The sequence below is a fragment of the Hyalella azteca genome, unplaced genomic scaffold (genome assembly GCF_000764305.2).
Source record: "Hyalella azteca isolate HAZT.00-mixed unplaced genomic scaffold, Hazt_2.0.2 contig2384, whole genome shotgun sequence".
Classification (NCBI taxonomy): domain Eukaryota; kingdom Metazoa; phylum Arthropoda; class Malacostraca; order Amphipoda; family Hyalellidae; genus Hyalella; species Hyalella azteca.
Window position 1 is genome coordinate 105,251 of NW_025932661.1, and position 18,620 is coordinate 123,870.

General features: G+C 40.2%; 1 protein-coding gene across 1 annotated transcript in view; it reads left to right on the forward strand.

The window, feature by feature from the left end:
- LOC108678293 overlaps positions 1-18,620 on the forward strand; it is a 44,162-nt gene that overhangs the window by 13,412 nt on the left and 12,130 nt on the right. Inside the window, exons 10-22 of the mRNA XM_047885554.1 lie at positions 1,291-1,473; positions 2,758-2,830; positions 3,352-3,583; positions 6,838-6,894; positions 8,665-8,761; positions 9,605-9,716; positions 10,869-10,933; positions 13,728-13,864; positions 14,809-14,934; positions 15,153-15,251; positions 15,795-15,992; positions 16,977-17,089; positions 17,774-17,891. Of these exons, the coding sequence (XP_047741510.1) occupies positions 1,291-1,473; positions 2,758-2,830; positions 3,352-3,583; positions 6,838-6,894; positions 8,665-8,761; positions 9,605-9,716; positions 10,869-10,933; positions 13,728-13,864; positions 14,809-14,934; positions 15,153-15,251; positions 15,795-15,992; positions 16,977-17,089; positions 17,774-17,891 (1,610 nt within the window). The remainder of the gene's footprint in view (positions 1-1,290; positions 1,474-2,757; positions 2,831-3,351; positions 3,584-6,837; positions 6,895-8,664; positions 8,762-9,604; positions 9,717-10,868; positions 10,934-13,727; positions 13,865-14,808; positions 14,935-15,152; positions 15,252-15,794; positions 15,993-16,976; positions 17,090-17,773; positions 17,892-18,620) is intronic.

Here is an 18,620-nt window from a genome sequence, read left to right on the forward strand (position 1 = left end):
TCGATTGATAATTACAGAATAAACGGCCAGTAGGAGTACTTACTTGACATACTCGTAAATTGGTTACTTGACATACCATTAAATTGGTAGTTCATAGTTCCTATCACGCCTGTTCTGCTGATGGCTTAATTTCACTCCTCGTGCTATGAGATTTAGTCCGGGGATTACATCACTGGAAAGTTGTTGTCATTTGTACTGAAAATATTAGCTTCTGCGCTCAAAAATGATGTTGTTCTTTATTTGTCAATGATTGTCTAGGGACTCAGCTGAATTCATTGCCGCCGTAAAGTGAAACATGAAACTAAGACACAGACACGAAAATTCTATATTGTGTGCTTTGTCTTGAAAAAATTTTCCTGTTCGCTTGACGTTTAGTTGATAGCTTCAAAGTTCCCATTGGTACCTCAAAAAATTGTATGAACTCGAATCAGCCTTAAGGCAGATTGTCCTACGGAAAACATCCTACGAGAAATTTTGTGTCACTCGTCTCCTCTCAATTTTTTCCAGTGATGGTCTCAGCTGTGAAACAGCATTTTTTGAAGTTAATATTTTGGTTCAGTCAAAAGGGCTCTTCCTTGTTCCACATCAAAGACTATACGAGCATTTATACGAGATGTAATCTATTAGATTATAACTATAATTTTATCTGATAATTCAAGTTTTTTAACGCTAAGATTCTTTAATGAAACCTGAAACATCGTGCCTTACAAATCTTCTATTCCTCGGGAAAATTTTGATAAGACTATTTACTGTTGTAAAAATACCAAGAAAAATATCATTACATTTGTTAATTAAATTTGTCAGTATTTCCCAGTAAACTTTAATTGGTAAATAATCGTAATTATATCCCAGTTCTCGTAATTATACAGTGGGGGGAAATAAATATTCGTACACTTGAAAAATCGTATTTTAATGTATGTAAGTACACAAACTTAACAGGAAAAGTGATTTAAAAGTATAAAATACCAGTCAGCATCTGCAAATCATTGGTCGAGACGTATAGAAATAGACTGGTGTCTGTTGAGCTGAATAAAGGGTATTCAACCAAGTATTATATTAAAATAATGCGGATTTATTGTTTTGTACGAATACTTTTTTCACCCCGAAAAGTGAACATGTTGCATTGTTTTTTGTTGCATTGAGATTTAATTTCTTTTGATAGTATTTTTGAATACTATGCGTCTCTATACATAATTTAAATCACTTTTCCTGTTAAGTTTGTGTACTTACATACATTAAAATACGATTTTTCAAGTGTACGAATATTTATTTCCCCCCACTGTATGCCAGGAGTGTCGGCCAAACCCTGGACAGGTGTGAGCCCCAGCAACCCCTTCTTCAGCGGCGTGCATGTGGGCAGCGGCGTGGGGGCGTTCGTACGAAGACCTCTCATCTCACACGAGGCTCTCGCCATGCTCAAGTATCCTTTCTTCACCATGACTAACTTCCCGACTGGCTTCATCCTACGCATCGGTGCGTAATGAATCAATCTGTGTATCTTAGACAAATCCCCGTTAAACGGTATTACCGGCGTTTCAGTAACCGGCCGGCACGTGAAAATAAACACCCAGGCGTTGCCGTTTGTATTCCAATTTTACACTAGAAACCCTAGTATCCTCTAAAAAAAACGGTGAAACGGTTTATTTTCACGGGGCGGCAGGTTACTAGAACGTCGGTAACACAGTTTTTAACGCATATTCTCATTTATTGAAAAATTGCGCTATTGTGCTGGTCATGTCCGTCGCATGTCCGTCTGTCTGTCCGTCTGTCCGTGACTTCACGTTTTCGTCGACGAGGAAATGCGCTTTCTGTCACTCACTGCAGTGAGTACTGAGTTACATTTGTTCCATTTTTTTCGAAGTGTGTCTGTTGCCGTGCATGCTCAGAAAACTGTATGTGACACTGCCCTATCGATGCACTTTTTGCCCCTGTTTGAGTTATCCTGACCATGTCCTTTCAAGCAGAAGGGCGCATATAAGTGCTACGTCCGTTCTCTGCTCGTGTTGTGGGTTAAGAAAGTGTGTCACTTTTTGGACAATGTGAGCCACTAATTTTTTTTAAATGCATGCATGGTTTGTGTCTTCAATGAACCACAGTTAATTACTTTAAATATATTGAAGCTGATAGAAATGGTAATGAGTTTACGCCAGTGACCTTAAACGAGAAGTTCGAGTTTTTTATCGGATGTTTATTATATTATGAGCAGTTTGGCGCGCACACTTCAATTCGTTCAGTGTAATACACTTTCACGTTTGAGTCCGAGATAGGCAAGAAAGTAATGAGATATTCTTTGACCATGCACTTATGCCTATAGTGCTTTCGCGACACTTACGCCAAGTGCCTTCGTGCTTCCGAATTTTAAAAATTTGCTAGAAATTTCAGCCCAATTTTGTCGAAAGAACGAGTGGCTATTTGAGTGTTTAATTCTCTTTGTCGTTTTGTTCTGAATATTTATCATTGTGTCCTCGTATTAAGTGTTAGACCTCAAACGTCTAATTCTAATAATATTATAATAGTATATATTATTATAGACGCGACAGTGTCAGCTAACTCAGAGTGAACACCCCATAGCAAAAGTAAAACTAAGTGAAGCAAAATCAATAACTGGGATAAACATTTAATCTCAGGCTTGTGCCACTCGGATAATTTATTTCAAGGTCAATTGTTCTTCTTACGGAGAGCGTACGGAAATAACCGCTCACTATTACATTGTAACAAGCATAACCTTGCATTTCTCACCTCACGTTTCCCGTGGAGACCTCTCGTCTCACGCCCCTATGGTGAGTGGTACACTGAGTGGTGAGTGGTACACTGAGTTCACCACCATCTGGTGAGTGGTACACTGAGTTCACCACCATCTGGTGAGTGGTACACTGAGTTCACCACCATCTGGTGAGTGGTAGGGTACCTTTTTGAAGGTAGGATTGATATTAAGCATTTGATACTTGACCAAGATTGGCTTTGCAGCGAGACCCCATCTTTATCCTTAGTATCCTTATTACTTCTTTCGGATGTAGCAGTCCCAGGCCACGACAGTCTCACAGATCGCTGCCTCAGACTATCGCGCATCTGCCCTCAGTTGGGCAGATTGCTTCTGCGCTCCCTCTGGTCGCATGCTAGCCTTTCCTCTCAGTCTATTTTGGATTTTCAGTCTATTTTCTCAGTATTTAAAGTGGTCTTGAAGGGGTTGTTTATCTGACTAAAAAAAGTACGACCGTACTCAATGTAAAATTCCTGATCTTTATTCAATACTTTCTGCTATATGTTCTCTAAGTTTCGTTCATGTTGCATTTTTATTTCTTTTTTATATGAGCGTCCTAGTATTTTTTCAGTGAATTGAACTTTAAAACTCCCCATATTCAATATCCCCATGTCCCGCAGCGACGATGTATGCATTTTGAACGTGAGCGGCACCGCCGCGATCGTGAGCGTGTCCAACGAATCGCTCCTGACGGGAGGGTTCGACGATTACGGACCATCAGGGTACTTTTACGGTCACCATCCCGTGCACCAGTACCCTGGTCCTGTGCACCACAGCTCTTCCTTTGAGAAAAAGGAAACTGATGCTCCTTCCCAGGCTCAGGTCAGTGCATAACATCGCAACACTCCACCACGATAACTACATCACGAACCTTCTACATCATCTACCACATCATGCACGAACCTCTTAAATTATATACCACATCACGAAAACCACATCACGAACTTCCTACATCATGTACCGCAACACGAACCACATCTCGAACAACCGCAAAAACACCTCGATTGTATAGAATATATATATCATTGGGCTGAGAAATTCGACGGTAAATGTGAGCCCTTTTAGCAGGTTCCGCAAGTTTTTTACGCATTACCTATGTTCTGGTTACTTTACTCAAAAATTTTAGAGTATCACTTTCCTAATTATTGCATCCACTTCTGTAGGGCAAAATATTGTGATCCTTTCCGCATCTTGGTTGCTAAATTTTCCTTGGTAACTTCTGAAGTAACGTTAAATTTCTTGTCATCAGTGGAACCAAATATTTTAGAGTAACAACTGCACGTATTTCGCATGTGGGATTTCGGTACATTGATAGCATAATGAGATCTTCTTCGAGTAAAACCATGGAGGCATTCATGTATGGCATATACTATTCCTTCCATAATCGTCTGTCTTCCTTAATCCAGGAATCAGTTTTGCACTCCTTGCCGTCACTTTATCTTTCTCGTCACACCTGGTGAGCTTCATGCTCAAAATCAGTCAATGTCATGAGGATGCAATGAATTTCCATTTCCAATTTTCCCATTTTCCTGTCTTGCGCAATTATTGATCTCCATTGGAGGGTTGGCACATTAAGTAAGTGATGTTTAAGTAGTTCGTATCATCTGATTATGCAACATCCATGCTCTGAATGTTGTGGAATGAAGACCTTTTTACGATTGAATGAAGTTCTACGGTTGACTTATTTGCTTCAAACTTCAAGTATATACAGTATAAGGAGCAACGTCGCCGAAGATGAGCAATGCCAGCTGTGTTATCGAAAGTTTTTTCTCTACTTGGATCTGCGCGGTTTACATTGATGTGCAAGAATTTGCCTTAATCTGTATACTAAGAAATAGTCTTCATGACTGAAATATTTTTATAGAATCGTTGCGTGTTTTTGCATTATTTTAAGTTGAGCGTTTTCAGCTAGTTTCCATGTTTGATCAGACCTCTCTAGGTCAGTTAACTCTCTTAATTGTGTTGGTCCCAGATTTAAGATAACCGGAGATCTTCTGCTCTGAGCAAAAAAAATTATATCCTGCTCTGAGTCTGGCGAAAAATTTCTCGATATTCAATAATGTATAAGTAGTAGTAATGTAGTACCGTGAAATGGGGTAACTTAGACTGGCGGGGTAACTTAGACCTATTTTGGTTTTTCTAACAAAAACCCCCACAACTCAAAAACTATTTGACATAGAAAAATTTTGTCAATGGGCATTAAAGGTCTAATACTGAGGCTACATAACACAATAGAAAGATTTAAAAAGTTTGCATATCTAATAGGTTAAAAAATTAACAATGTGACCCACGAAAAAAAGCTATTATTTAAAGCCTGTCAGAGTACCACCTCCAATTTTTTTATTTTCTGGTTAAATAACCCCAGGTTTTGATGCATTGTAGTAGAATTCTTCTAGTTACATATGCAAATGACAAATTTTAGGAAAGTGTCATAGTTTGCAAATGGGGGGCGCAGCCCCCCAATGGGGTAACTTAGACCACCTAATGTCAGCCCTGATTGGGCAACATAGACCGGCTTGGAAGTTAATATAAAATTACCTTATATAACATATTTTATGTTTGACTGCCTATTTATGTTTTTTCTTTATGTTTCAGAATCTACAAAGTCTTATATATGGTAATTTTAACTTAATTTCCAAGCCAGTCAATATTACCCCATCAGGGCTGCCATTAGGTAGTCACATTTCCCTCATTATGGGGCCGAAAGCTAGAGTATAGACCTGTATTTTGCATGTTTCAATTCAAGTTTAATTTAGCTAGTAAAAAAATGGCATCATTTATATAAAAAAAAGTGGTCTAAGTTACCCCATTTTACGGTAGTAGTATAAGTAGTTTTTTATTATTGCCCGTCATGTTAGAAAGACATTTGATAGTAAACTATTAAGATTATGTTGATGACATGTGCGCGTAAATTACATCAGTGATGTTAATACTAACTTCTCTCTCTTCCTCCTCATGCTCTCTTATACAAGGTTATTTCATTCGTATTTTGCAGCACATAGTTGGATATTTTTTACTAAATGCGTGACTTATGCTTGATGTGAAAGTTAATTACTTGTAGTGACGTAACTTGGTTTCTAGTGTTCAATTTGAGCCTGGTTTACGAAATCGAGTGTACCTGAGATTGCATGCTGGTGTTTTCGCGTGTGTGGAAGACCTGAGAGTTCACTCGTGTCAAGATCTCGTACCTCGCGGTTGTTAAGCACATGAGGTTCATGTGTGTAAAGGAATTTCTCGCTTACGATCTCCACGGATTGTTTTTATTACTAATCCCTATGGATTTCTTCTAATCTTTTCTCAACGATTCATCTGTTACAAAACCCTACAACCCCTCTAAACTTCATCTCCCTTGACGCCCAACACATGTGTACACGTTCTTACACTTCACCACACCTCCTTGTACTCGTTAACCTTTACACCGCATCAAAACTCATTCTCCTGATACATGCGCTACCACACTCACACCCACCTCACACGTGTCACTATACTCATACCAACCTCACACGTGACCACACTCACACCCTACTACACTCACACGTCACCACACTCATATCCACCTCACACGCTAACACTAGACCCTCGCACTCCCATACCACTACCTTCTCATACGCCACTACGCAAACCCCCTTCCCCACCCACAAGTCTCCACACTAACACCCCTCTCCCCTACAACCCTAACACTAACACTCCTCCTCACCCGCAAGATCCAACCCAACACTCCCGCAAGATCCAACCCAACACCCCCGCAAGATCCAACACCAACACCCCCGCAAGATCCAACACCTGTCTCTTATACACATCTAGATGTGTATAAGAGACAGGTGTACCACTCACCACCATCTGGTGAGTGGTACACTGAGTTCACCACCATCTGGTGAGTGGTACACTGAGTTCACCACCATCTGGTNTCTGTCTCTTATACACATCTAGATGTGTATAAGAGACAGCCCCAGCAAGATCCAACACCAACACCCTCGCAAGATCCAACACCAACACTCCTCCTCCCCACCTACAAGTCCCCACACTAACACTCCTCCTCCCCTGCGTTCTCTTGGGCGACGTTGGGTGCCCCGCAGGTGGGGGGCAGCGGGAGGCCGCGGGTGTCCAGCCCCCGCCCCATCAGGCGGTCTCGTGTGAGTAGTTCGTCCCGCCACCGTCCCGCCGTGCTTTGTCATTGTTTTGTTCTGCACCGTCCTTGTGTGTGCTGGTCTTGATCAAGCCTTGTGCTTTCTGCCGCGCCTTTTCCTTTGATTTCATTCCTACCTTTCCCTATGCTTTTGTCTGCGTCTTGCTCATGTCTTTCATCAATGACTTTTCCTTTGATTTCCTCTATACCTTGTTTTTGTATTTCTTCTATGCTCTATTTTTGTATTTCCCGTATGCTTTATTTTTGTATTTCTTCTATGCTTTATCATTCGTTGTCCTCCGTGCCACGTATCTGTATCACGGCTGCACTGTGACGTTGCCTTTAATTAGCCTCATGTTACGAGGGGACGTTGAGCGCTGATAGGTGCCAGCTTCGTTGTCTTTTCGTAGCCCATGTCTAGAGCTGTGCTTCGTCCCTAGATAATGCTTTTGTTGTGAAGCCATGTCATGTGAAATATTGTCACTCAGTCATGTCTTGTGAAATGTTGTCACCCAGCCATGTCATGTGAAATGTTGTCACCCAGCCATGTCTTGTGAAATGTTGTCACCCAGCCATGTCATGTGAAATGTTGTCACCCAGCCATGTCATGTGAAATGTTGTCACCCAGCCATGTCGCGTGAAATGTTCACTGCTCACTGCTTATGCCCTTTACAACTTATATGTGTATTGATGTCGAATAATAGCGGTCAGTCCCTTACCTTACTGACATACATAGCTACTGTTCGATTTAGTTTCCAACTCATATTAATTATTACTCATAAAGTGAATGCTGCTTCTTCTCTTTCTAATACCCTTGTTATTTTTGACATTATTTCTTAATTATTCCTACCGATTGTAAAATGACTTTTGCTATCCTTTAACCTTTTTATTGCACTTCTGTAAATAATTTGTGCACGTTAATCCGCGCTTTATTAGCGGAGCATGCGTAGCATCCTATTTCCGTAGCGTTGAAGTCTTCATAGTTCATTTCCATTGTTTGATGGAGGGAAATTTGTGTTTTTTGGTATATGCTAATATTACACCAAAGACTTGCTATTTTATAAGTTCATTCTAACATTTGTAGTAAGGGAGGAGCAAATAGGTGCAAGTTCTTGCTAGTCGGCACGGAAAAAATTCGACATCAGTTTATAAATGGAAATTCAACTTCAGTTCATCTCATCGTGTGTTTATTTGTAAATGCTTATACTTACACTGATGAATACTTATTATTTTTGTCTCATTTTATTGCATGCGATTCAAGCAGACGAGGGATTTTAGGTCATACTTCACGACTAATACACACTCAATATATCGCTGAACTATCAGTTAATGACCGAGTGCATCGCTTTAAATCAATAACGCTTCTGTCACGCCTCTGTCACTATAAGGCTTCCGTCACTAACGCTTCAGTCACTAGAGCGTTTCTGTCACTAATGCTTCAACCATTAAACGTTGTCACATGCTACTGCCACTAAGATTTATGCTCAACCATCCATACAGTAATGGCTATAACGCGCCTTTCATACATTGCCGAAGCCGACACACTCCTTCTTATTTTAATTCTGTGTAGTTGAATTAAGCTATGTAAGCATAGAATAGTTCCGAGTGATCTAGTTTAACAGGTATTCGCTGATATTTTTGGGGCGTTTTAAATTGTGGTGCTGCAAAAAAAACTCGTAGCTACTAAACTTGATGAACCCCCAATAAAAGCCTTAATATTAATAGTAAAGTAGACCCAAAGCCATGTTTTAAGACTGATAGCAAAGTACATGTTCAGGGTGGAAGTCTGCGGTGCCGGCAGACGAGCGTGAGCGAAGACGGCGATATAGCGCTGGGGGGCAGCGCTGGCACCCCACACAGGACGCAGGCAGCTGGTCAGTATCCTGCGTGTCAGTGTCCTGCATGTCTGTGTCCTGCGTGTCAGTGTCCTGCATGTCTGTATCCTGTGTCAGTATCCTGCGTGTCTGTATTGTGCATGTCAGTATCCTGTGTGTCAGTATCCTACATGTCAGTATCCTGCGTGTCAGTATCCTGCGTGTCAGTATCCTGCGTGTCAGTATCCTGCGTGTCTGTATCCTGTGTCAGTATCCTGCGTGTCAGTATTGTGCATGTCAGTATCCTGCGTGCCAGTATCCTGCATGTCAATATCCTGCATGTCAGTATCCTGCGTGTCAGTATCCTGCATGTCTGTGCCCTGAGTGTCAGTCTCCTGCGTGTCAGTGTCCTGCATGTCAGTGTCCTGCGTGTCAGTGTCCTGCGTGTCAGTGTCCTGCACTTGTCAGTATCCTACATGTCAGTATCCTACATGTCAGTATCCTACATGTCAGTATCCTACATGTCAGTATCCTACATGTCAGTATCCTACATGTCAGTATCCTGCGTATCAGTATCCTATCCTGCAGGCTATTGAACACTTCTCAGGATAACTGCCTTATGCATTAGTTAATATTTGGTGAGTATAAAGTTCGCTTCTATCTGAGTATGACTTCCGACTACTTTATATTCTCGATAGAATTTTTAAACAAAAATTGCACTCCGTTCGAAAGGAATAAAGCTTGCGCTATCTCGGTCGACCGACAGCTCTTGCGCAATTAACAGCTTTTGCGCAGTAAACGGTATACTCTAAGTAGTAATAAACTGTCTATCATTAATGGTAATTTAAAATATGACTTGAATTATTAACAGTTTAGAAGTTAATTAATTTTCTTGCATGCCAGTTGCCGCAGGCGTTGGTATGGCTGAGCCCCTCTGTTGCGTGTGTCACTCGCCCTTCGCTGACGCCGCCGAGCTGCCATTCAAAGTCGCCATCAGCAAGTGTGCGCTCTGCAAGTCAGTAATTTTCTCTGTAGAAATCATCTCAACGAATCTGTTTACCTTTTGGCTTCTCTTTACAAATCATCTCAACGAATGTATTTACCCTCTTGTTTCTCTTTACAAATTATCTAAATGTGAGGGTTTACCCTCTTGCTTCTTTCTGCAAATTATCTAAATGTGAGGGTTTACCCTATTGATTCTCTTTGAACAAATTAGGTGTGGGTTTACCCTTTGTCTGCGAAAACGTTAGCCGCCGTCTAAGTCATGCGTATCTAAAAACCTACATAGTAACTGAAATTCTCTTCAGTTCGGTCAAGCTTTTGGTATTTTTTTTAATTTCTACATATTCCCCCACCATTGACAGTGAACATTCCAAGCATATAATGAATTTTTTTTCTAGGACGACTTCACTATAGAAATGAAAATATTTAGCGCATGGGTTCAATCCTTTGTCTGATAAACTTTACCTGCTGTCACTGCTGTTCGTATTTAAAAGCTTATAACCAGAGTTACTGTCTGTGCCAAATAGTTAACCATTTTACTGCCGGCGCATTAAATTTCGTCCGTAATATATAATTTAATAATTATAATTACATTAACCTTCGTCCGTCTATAATTTACTGACAAGAGTCAGCGCCAGCAGGCGAAAGGTTAACACGCGTTAACGTTAACACGCGAAAGGTTAACATCAGAATGTGACTAAACATTGAATGTGAATTGAAAAATGTATGACTTGAACATTAAAATTGAACAATTACTTGGTTTAAAAATTCGCTGTCTCCATTGGTCGTCACGGGTATATTTTGTTCCGACTATTCCCAATTTTGTTCCTTGAAAATCTTTTTTCGATTTGCTCTAAATGCTTGATATCAATAGATTTGTAAAGATTTCTTAGGTTACTTTAGTTGTCACCTACTAGATTACGGCTTCTTACTTTGCTGAAAATTTTCCATCATGTGGGATTTATATTATTAGATTCCAGTTTCATGCTTGTAAAAGCCAAAGAAGTTGAGAAAGCGTTGATGATTATAAGGATTCCGTAATGTGGTAGCAGCACGCGATAGGAAAGAGCTGTTCAATAAATATTAAAAGTTTCCTGCTCTTTCACTTATGAATAAGAAGTTATTTAAACTTTTACTGGTACACCAAGCGTATTTTTTCTTGCAGGCACGGCAAAGTGACAGACATATTATTGGCCACCATAGAGCCACCGCCAGGGATACCCATCACAGGCGAGTTCACTTACATGTATTCATTGCCTTCTCTTTGTGTTTGCATCATTGGTCTATTGAGCACTTGTTCAGTGGGTATTTTTTCTTTTGGAAAACAGTTTTCATGGATATTTTAATTTTAGTTACGTGTTTTTCATTTTTAGGATTATAGTTATAAATTTTAGACCTGGATTAACGTTTGAAGTCTTCCACACTACAAAGTACAAACGCTAAAATTCAAGCCATCATTCTGCATTCAAATGAACTAATTACAACCCCTGGCGAAAATTATGGTATCACCGGCCTCGGAGGATGTTCATTCAGTTGTTTAATTTTGTAGAAAAAAAATATATCACAGACATGACACAAAACTAAAGTCATTTCAAATGGCAACTTTCTGGCTTTAAGAAACACTATAAGAAATCAAGAAAAAAAATTGTGGCAGTCAGTAACAGTTACTTTTTTAGACCAAGCAGAGGGAAAAAAATATGAAATCTCTCAATTTTGGGGAAAAAATTATGGAATCACCTTGTAAATTTTCTTCCCCAAAACTAATACCTGCATCAAATTAGATCTGCTCGTTAGTCTGCATCTACAAAGGAGTGATCACACCTTGGAGAGCTGCTGCACCAAGTGGACTGACATGAATCATGGCTCCAAAACGAGAGATGTCCATTGAAACAAAGGAGAGGATTATCAAACTCTTGAAAGGGGGTAAATCCTCACGCTATGTTGCAAAAGATGTTGGTTGTTCACAGTCAGCTGTGTCCAAAATCTGGACCAAATACAAAAAACATGGGAAGGTTGTTAAAGGCAAACATACTGGTAGACCAAGGAAGACATCAAAGCGTCAAGACAGAAAACTTAAAGCAATATGTCTCAAAAACCGCAAATGCACAACAAAACAAATGAGGAACGAATGGGAGGAAACTGGAGTTAACGTCTGTGACCGAACTGTAAGAAACCGCCTAAAGGAAATGGGATTTACATACAGAAAAGCTAAACGAAAGCCATCATTAACACCAAAACAGAAAAAAACAAGGTTACAATGGGCTAATGAAAAGAAATCGTGGACTGTGGATGACTGGATGAAAGTCATATTCAGTGATGAATCTCGAATCTGCATTGGGCAAGGTGATTATGCTGGAACTTTTTTTTGGTGCTGTTCCAATGAGATTTATAAAGATGACTGCTTGAAGAGAACATTCAAATTTCCACAGTCATTGATGATATGGGGCTGCATGTCAGGTAAAGGCACTGGGGAGATGGCTGTCATTACATCTTCAATAAGTGCACAAGTTTACGTTTATATTTTGAACACTTTTCTTATCCCATCAATTGAAAAGATGTTTGGGGATGATGAAATCATTTTTCAAGATGATAATGCATCTTGTCATAGAGCAAAAACTGTGAAAACATTCCTTGAAAAAATAACACATAAGGTCAATGTCATGGCCTGCAAATAGTCCGGATCTTAATCCAATTTAAAATCTTTGGGGGAAGTTGAAGAAAATGGTCCATGACAAGGCTCCAACCTGTAAAGCTGATCTGGCAACAGCAAGTAGAGAAAGTTGGAGGCAGATTGATGAAGAGTACTGTTTGTCACTCATTAAGTCCATGCCTCAGAGACTGCAAGCTGTTATAAAAGCCAGAGATGGTGCAACAAAATACTAGTGATGTGTTGGAGCGTTCTTTTGTTTTTCATGATTTCATAATTTCTTCCTCAGAATTGAGTGATTTCATATTTTTTTCCCTCTGCTTGGTCTAAAAAAGTAACCGTTACTGACTGCCACAAATTTTTCTTGCTTTTTTAGTGTTTCTTAAAGCCAGAAAGTCGCCATTTGAAATGACATTAGTTTTGTGTCATGTCTGTGATATATTTTTTTTTCTACAAAATTAAACAACTGAATGAACATCCTCCGAGGCCGGTGATTCCATAATTTTCGCCAGGGGTTGTAGAAGACGTCAAAGAGCATATTTATCATCGATAGTTTTGTTATTTCTAATGATCAATTCCGCAGATCATGCACCGGCGCCAACTTGAACAAATTATCTTGACTCTTATCTTGGCTGTTTAATCACTGTAACTATAGTTACCAAGCCTTTAAATAAATTATAAACAACAGTTAATGTATTTGCAGTATGTATTGAATATGATTTTTTAGTTGGCTGCTGCGCAATTTTTGTATTTTCACGTAATCTACAACTACGATTCGTGATTTTTTTTATATATTTATGCTCCTAGTTCCTGAACTGTAACATAGCGTTGACTTTCGTCAGTGAAGTGTGATGTTGTGTAGACCCTCATTCATGTATTGTGATGCATGCACGACTCGCACAATACAATTCTGATGTATCAATGATCCGTGCTTGGCATTGAGTCGCTGCACTCTAATCTTATGCGTGCCCGATTATGATACTATTATAATCTATTGACGACGAAGTGTTCACGCGACCCCACGCACTATTAAAAGTAGTTTTAATTAGTATAGACGTAGCGGCCAATTTTTTATGTATTTGGTTGGTAGGTTTAGCTCGAAAAGCTGTCCGCGATTGGCTGACGCAGTTTGGGAGGTTAGTAGAGTATAGTATAATAAGTAGTTACGCACTCGTAACTATTTATTATACTACAACCCCTGGGGCCATACTTTCAAAAAAAGTTCAGAGATCGTAAGTTCATCAGCCAATCATTGACGGCCTTTCAAGCAAAATCCACTAATCATAGACAAGAAAATAGAGCGTAAGTACTTACGTTCACTTAGCGAATTTAGAAAGTACAACTCCAGAAGTGTAAAGAGCGACGTGTTGACGGCAGGTCGCGGTTGCCTGGTGCAGGCGCGGGTGTTCAAGCACCGACGAGACCTCAAGGGCGAGGCCTTCGCTAAGGAGGTGTCGGATGCTCTGCCCTTCGTAGAGTACGAGATCACCAAGCTTATCCTCAACAAAGTCAGGGTGAGTTTACTTCTTGCGGTCTGCTTTGGCAGGTAGGCAGAGGTGGGCAGTAGCGCGCCACATGTAGCGGCAGCGGTCGCGCCCGCTACATTTAGAGCATGTAGCGGTAGCGCCCGCTACATTTAAAAGTAGCGCTGCCTAGCTCTGCATGTATATATAGCCATGTCAGCGACGCTATACTTGCATGCTAGCTGTTTCTGACGCCAACTTTTTCGCTCCGTTGTATTTAAAGTTAGTTTCTGAATTATATTGGAATTCTGTGCCATTTAGTAGCGTGTTAGAGTGATGCCGTTTACACTGGCGTTGACAAGTCTGAAGGTCCTGTAGTAATATATAGATGACACTTTCCTATATTAATTTACGCCGCTTACACCGGCGTTTTCAAGTCTGAACGTTCTATATTAGCAATCATGATCTCACTTGAGCTTCAAAGACGACAGAAGCACGATAGAGAGAATTATATTTTAACCTGCAAACAGTGTGGCAAAAATTTATGTGCATATTTCTCTGATAATCTATAATCATTTTCAGATTACATTGTCGATAACAGCCCTTCAGATACGAATAACTTTGGTGCATACTTTTACATTATTGACAAGATTTTGGCAGGGTTTGCAGCAATTGGCAAACAAGTCTTCTTTATGATTAAATTTTGGTGTCGAAAATTCAGTATTATTTGTCATGATAAAGTTTTTTGGTATGATGCTTTCTGAAAAGTTAGTATTACCTTTGACATGGACATCATTGATGTTTTTTATTTTTAATATAAAGGTTTTAAGGTTTTAATGTAAAGGTTTAGGTGATAAGGTTTTGATGTTTTATATTATAAATTCTATATATTTTTTATATAAAGGTTTTAATATAAAGGTTTAGGTGATAAGGTTTTGATGTTTTATATTATAAATTCTATAATAGTAATGTTTGCTGGGGTCTGTCGCGCGCAGATCGCCGGCATGAACGCGATCTTCGGGCTGCGCGTGCGGCTGAGTCTGGGCGAGCGTCTGGTGGTGGCGGTAGCGTCGGGCACAGCTGTCTTCCTCACCGCCCTCCCGCCACCTCTCGCCCCTCAGGTAATAATTGCTGTCGAGGGTAACCCTAATACTCGCTGCAGAGAGTAATCACTCCTGCCGCCCAGTGTGGTCTTTAAAAAGTACCTTTTAGACGCATATTTTTATAACATGATTTTAAGTTATAAATCATACTATTCGCTTTTTTATGATTCTTTTATCATTACAATCGTACATTGGCTTTAATGTTACTATAAATGAAGCTTACAATGGCCTATCAGGTTGTGGTTGACAGCAACGAGGGTGAGGAGGTGAGACGACACTGGCAGCAGCGCCTGAGCAGCGTCATGCGCGCCAACAGCGAACACTACGGCGTCCTGGTCAGTGCCAGTCTCTGCTTCTCAGTGTTATACCCTCTGATTGTCAGTGCCTTGCTCTGCTTCTCAGTGCCACGTCCTTTGATTGTCAGTGCCATGCTCTGCTTATCAGTGCCACGTCCTTTGATTGACAGTGCCTTGCTCTGCTTCTCAGTTGTTGACGTTCAACGCCATCTTTCTTGCAATTAACAGCAAAACCAATCTGATCTTAATTAGACTGGTTTTCATGCAATGTTCGCAGATTTTTTCATAATGAAGAAATAAAAACTTGAATTTACCATTGTGTAATCTTATCTTTTTCATTTCCCGGGAATTCTCCCGCCCATTGTTCGGTTATCAGCTTGTAAGGTCAATCATTGTGTAGCCTATTGATTATATGCTCATCATATAGAGTAAACAATCATAGCATATTGATTATATACTTTATAATAATAAAGTAATAATAAAAATCATAATAGTAATAATAATTATATTATTATAATAGTAATTAATAATATAATAGTAATAATAAAAATCACTCCGCACCAATTTTCTCTCCCCCCGCAGCCTGAGAAGAAGAGTCAGCGTAGACGTCCCAGCAGCCGTAATGCCTCTGAGCTCTGGACTCAGAGCTCTGACTCAGAGGACGACGATGCCCCTGGTGGCTCAGCGGACACTGAGCTCTTCCCTCAGGGCACGCCGCACTCTGGACCACCGCTGGATATTGACTTCAGTGCCGGCAACAAAGAGGCTTGTCTCTTTGAGGTTTGACTTATACTCTGGACTTGTGCTTCTTTTGAGATTTTGAGATTTGACAGACTTTAAAAGCTCGTCATAAGAATTCTTTGCTGGCATCGGAGTAAATAAATGCATATAATCCCGTACAGTATTTTAACCCAGTTCAGTTTTATCCAACATTGAGGCTTGTATTATGGAGCTAATAATTTATAGCAAACGTATAGAGCAGATGGTGTTGATGATAGCGAACACCATCGACTTCATCACTAGATCTCTTATCTTCATGGGATCTCTTCGGAAACGCGTCTTACTCGCTAGTCATAACTTTTTATTAAATCTTCGGCCACATGGCTGCGTATCCGAAATAATTTCATGATCTACAAATGAAAAATGCTGATCATGCAATGGTATTCATGGTTTCACTTCTTATTTATGGTTTCTGGATACTAATTTTTCCTAAGAGTATTTTCATCCTTAACGTATGCCGCAGTTATTTTTTGTACTCAGGAAACTTGACTTTATTATTGGAAAGATTTAGTTGCTGAATTTACTACAGTCGGCTTGATTGATTCACCTTCCTTCGTATTTGGTGACGCGGCTTTCATTGCAGCCGTTTTGAAACCGAACGGCTGCAATGTCATGTTTGGTCATCGTCTTGTCGGAATGATGGTGTATAATGATGATTGTATGTATATAATGGTGATTGTATATAATGACGATTGTTTATAATGATTATTATATTTAATGATGTTTGTTTATAATGACGATTGTGTATAATGATGATTGTTTATAATGACGATTGTATATAACGATAATTGTATACAATGATGATTGCATATAATGATGATTGTACATAATGATGATTGTATAGAACGATGATGGTATATAACAGTGATTGTATATACTAATGATTTTATATAACGATGATTGCATATAATGATTATTGTAAATAACGATGATTGTCTACAATGATAATTGTATATAATTATGATCGTAATAATCATTGAGCAGCTGGACGACAGCGAGGACGCGGAGATGGCAACGCTGCTGGTGAACTCGAGCCGCCCCTCGCCGCTGCGCCCCCTCATGGCCACCACCCACACCGTGCCCGGCCTGCCCATGAGGTGTGGTCCTCGGCTGTGGTTCTTGTGGTCCTAGAGACTTCCGGTCCTGTGGTAGTCGTGTGAGCTATGATGGTGAATGTACCCATGAGGTGTGGTCCTCAGCTGTGGTTCTTGTGGTCCTAGAGACTTCCGGTCCTGTGGTAGTTGTGTGAGCTATGATGGTGAATGTACCCATGAGGCTTGGTCCTCAGCTGTGGTTCTTGTGGTCCTAGAGACTTCCGGTCCTGTGGTAGTTGTCTGAGCTGTTGTGGTGAATGTGCCTATGAGGTGCGGTCCTCTGCTGTGGTTCTTGTGGTCCTAGAGACTTTTTAGTCCTGTGATAGTTGTGTGAGCTGTGGTGGTGAATGTGCCTATGAGGTGCGGTCCTCTGCTGTGGTTCTTGTGGTCCTAGAGACTTCCTGGTCCTGTGGTAGTTGTGTGAGCTATGATGGTGAATGTACCCATGAGGTGTGGTCCTCGGCTGTGGTTCTTGTGGTCCTAGAGACTTCCTGGTCCTGTGGTAGTTGTGTAAGCTGTGGTGGTGAATGTGTGGTGTGTAATTTCCATGTTGAAAGAATATCAACATAGTATCATAAGGAAGAGTGAATGGGTGTTGGGTCATTTCCTCCGTGTTGAAAAAGTATCAACACATCAGGAAGACACTTGTATCATGAGGCCTCATATGATCTCGTAATTAATTTGCAGCGCTGAGAGCTGCGTGGGCAACATCCAGACGTTCACAAAGGTGTACAGGGAGAGCTTTGCTTCAAACACCGCCCTCACTCAGACTGTCTTCAACGCTTACTTCGATAACGTGATCGAGGTGAGCGTTATTTCAGGGTGTTATTGATGTGAGCGTTATTTCAGGGTGTTATTGATGTGTGACGCATACTTCGATAACGTGATTGAGGTGAGCGTTATTTCAGGGTGTTATTGATGTGTGACTCATACTTCGATAACGTGATTGATGTGAGCGTTATTTCAGGGTGTTCAGGGTGTTATTGATGTAAGCGTTATTTCAGGGTGTTATTGATGTGTGAAGCTTACTTCAATAACGTGATTGAGGTGAGCGTTATTTCAGGGTGTCAGTAGAGCATTGATGTATGAGGCTCTGGTTGGCGTAACACAGAAGTGGCAAAAAATCTGTGCGATTATGAAATCAGTAAATAGTTATTGCGATGAATGTGATAGCTGAGCATTTTTGAAAGTTGCTGTCTTGAGATTACTAGCATTAGGTCTTTCTTTTTTCTCATGACACAAGATATACGCGTTATTTTGGAAACGATATTTTAAATTCCAAGAGCTGCTTCTGATGTCTTTTTTTTAACGATTATATTCGTCAAACCTTGATAGGAAGGATTATGATCAAAGTGCGTGGTTTGTAATATTTGTCAAGTCCAAGTTTCTTGGGCACCAATTTAAAAAATTCCAACAGACTGGTAACAGCCAATCTCATGTTATCCATGCTGCTCTGTTGCATAGGAAAGTTTATGCCTACTGCAGAACACAGATCGCAGTAGATGTTAACAGAATCAATGCACTTGCTTGTTTA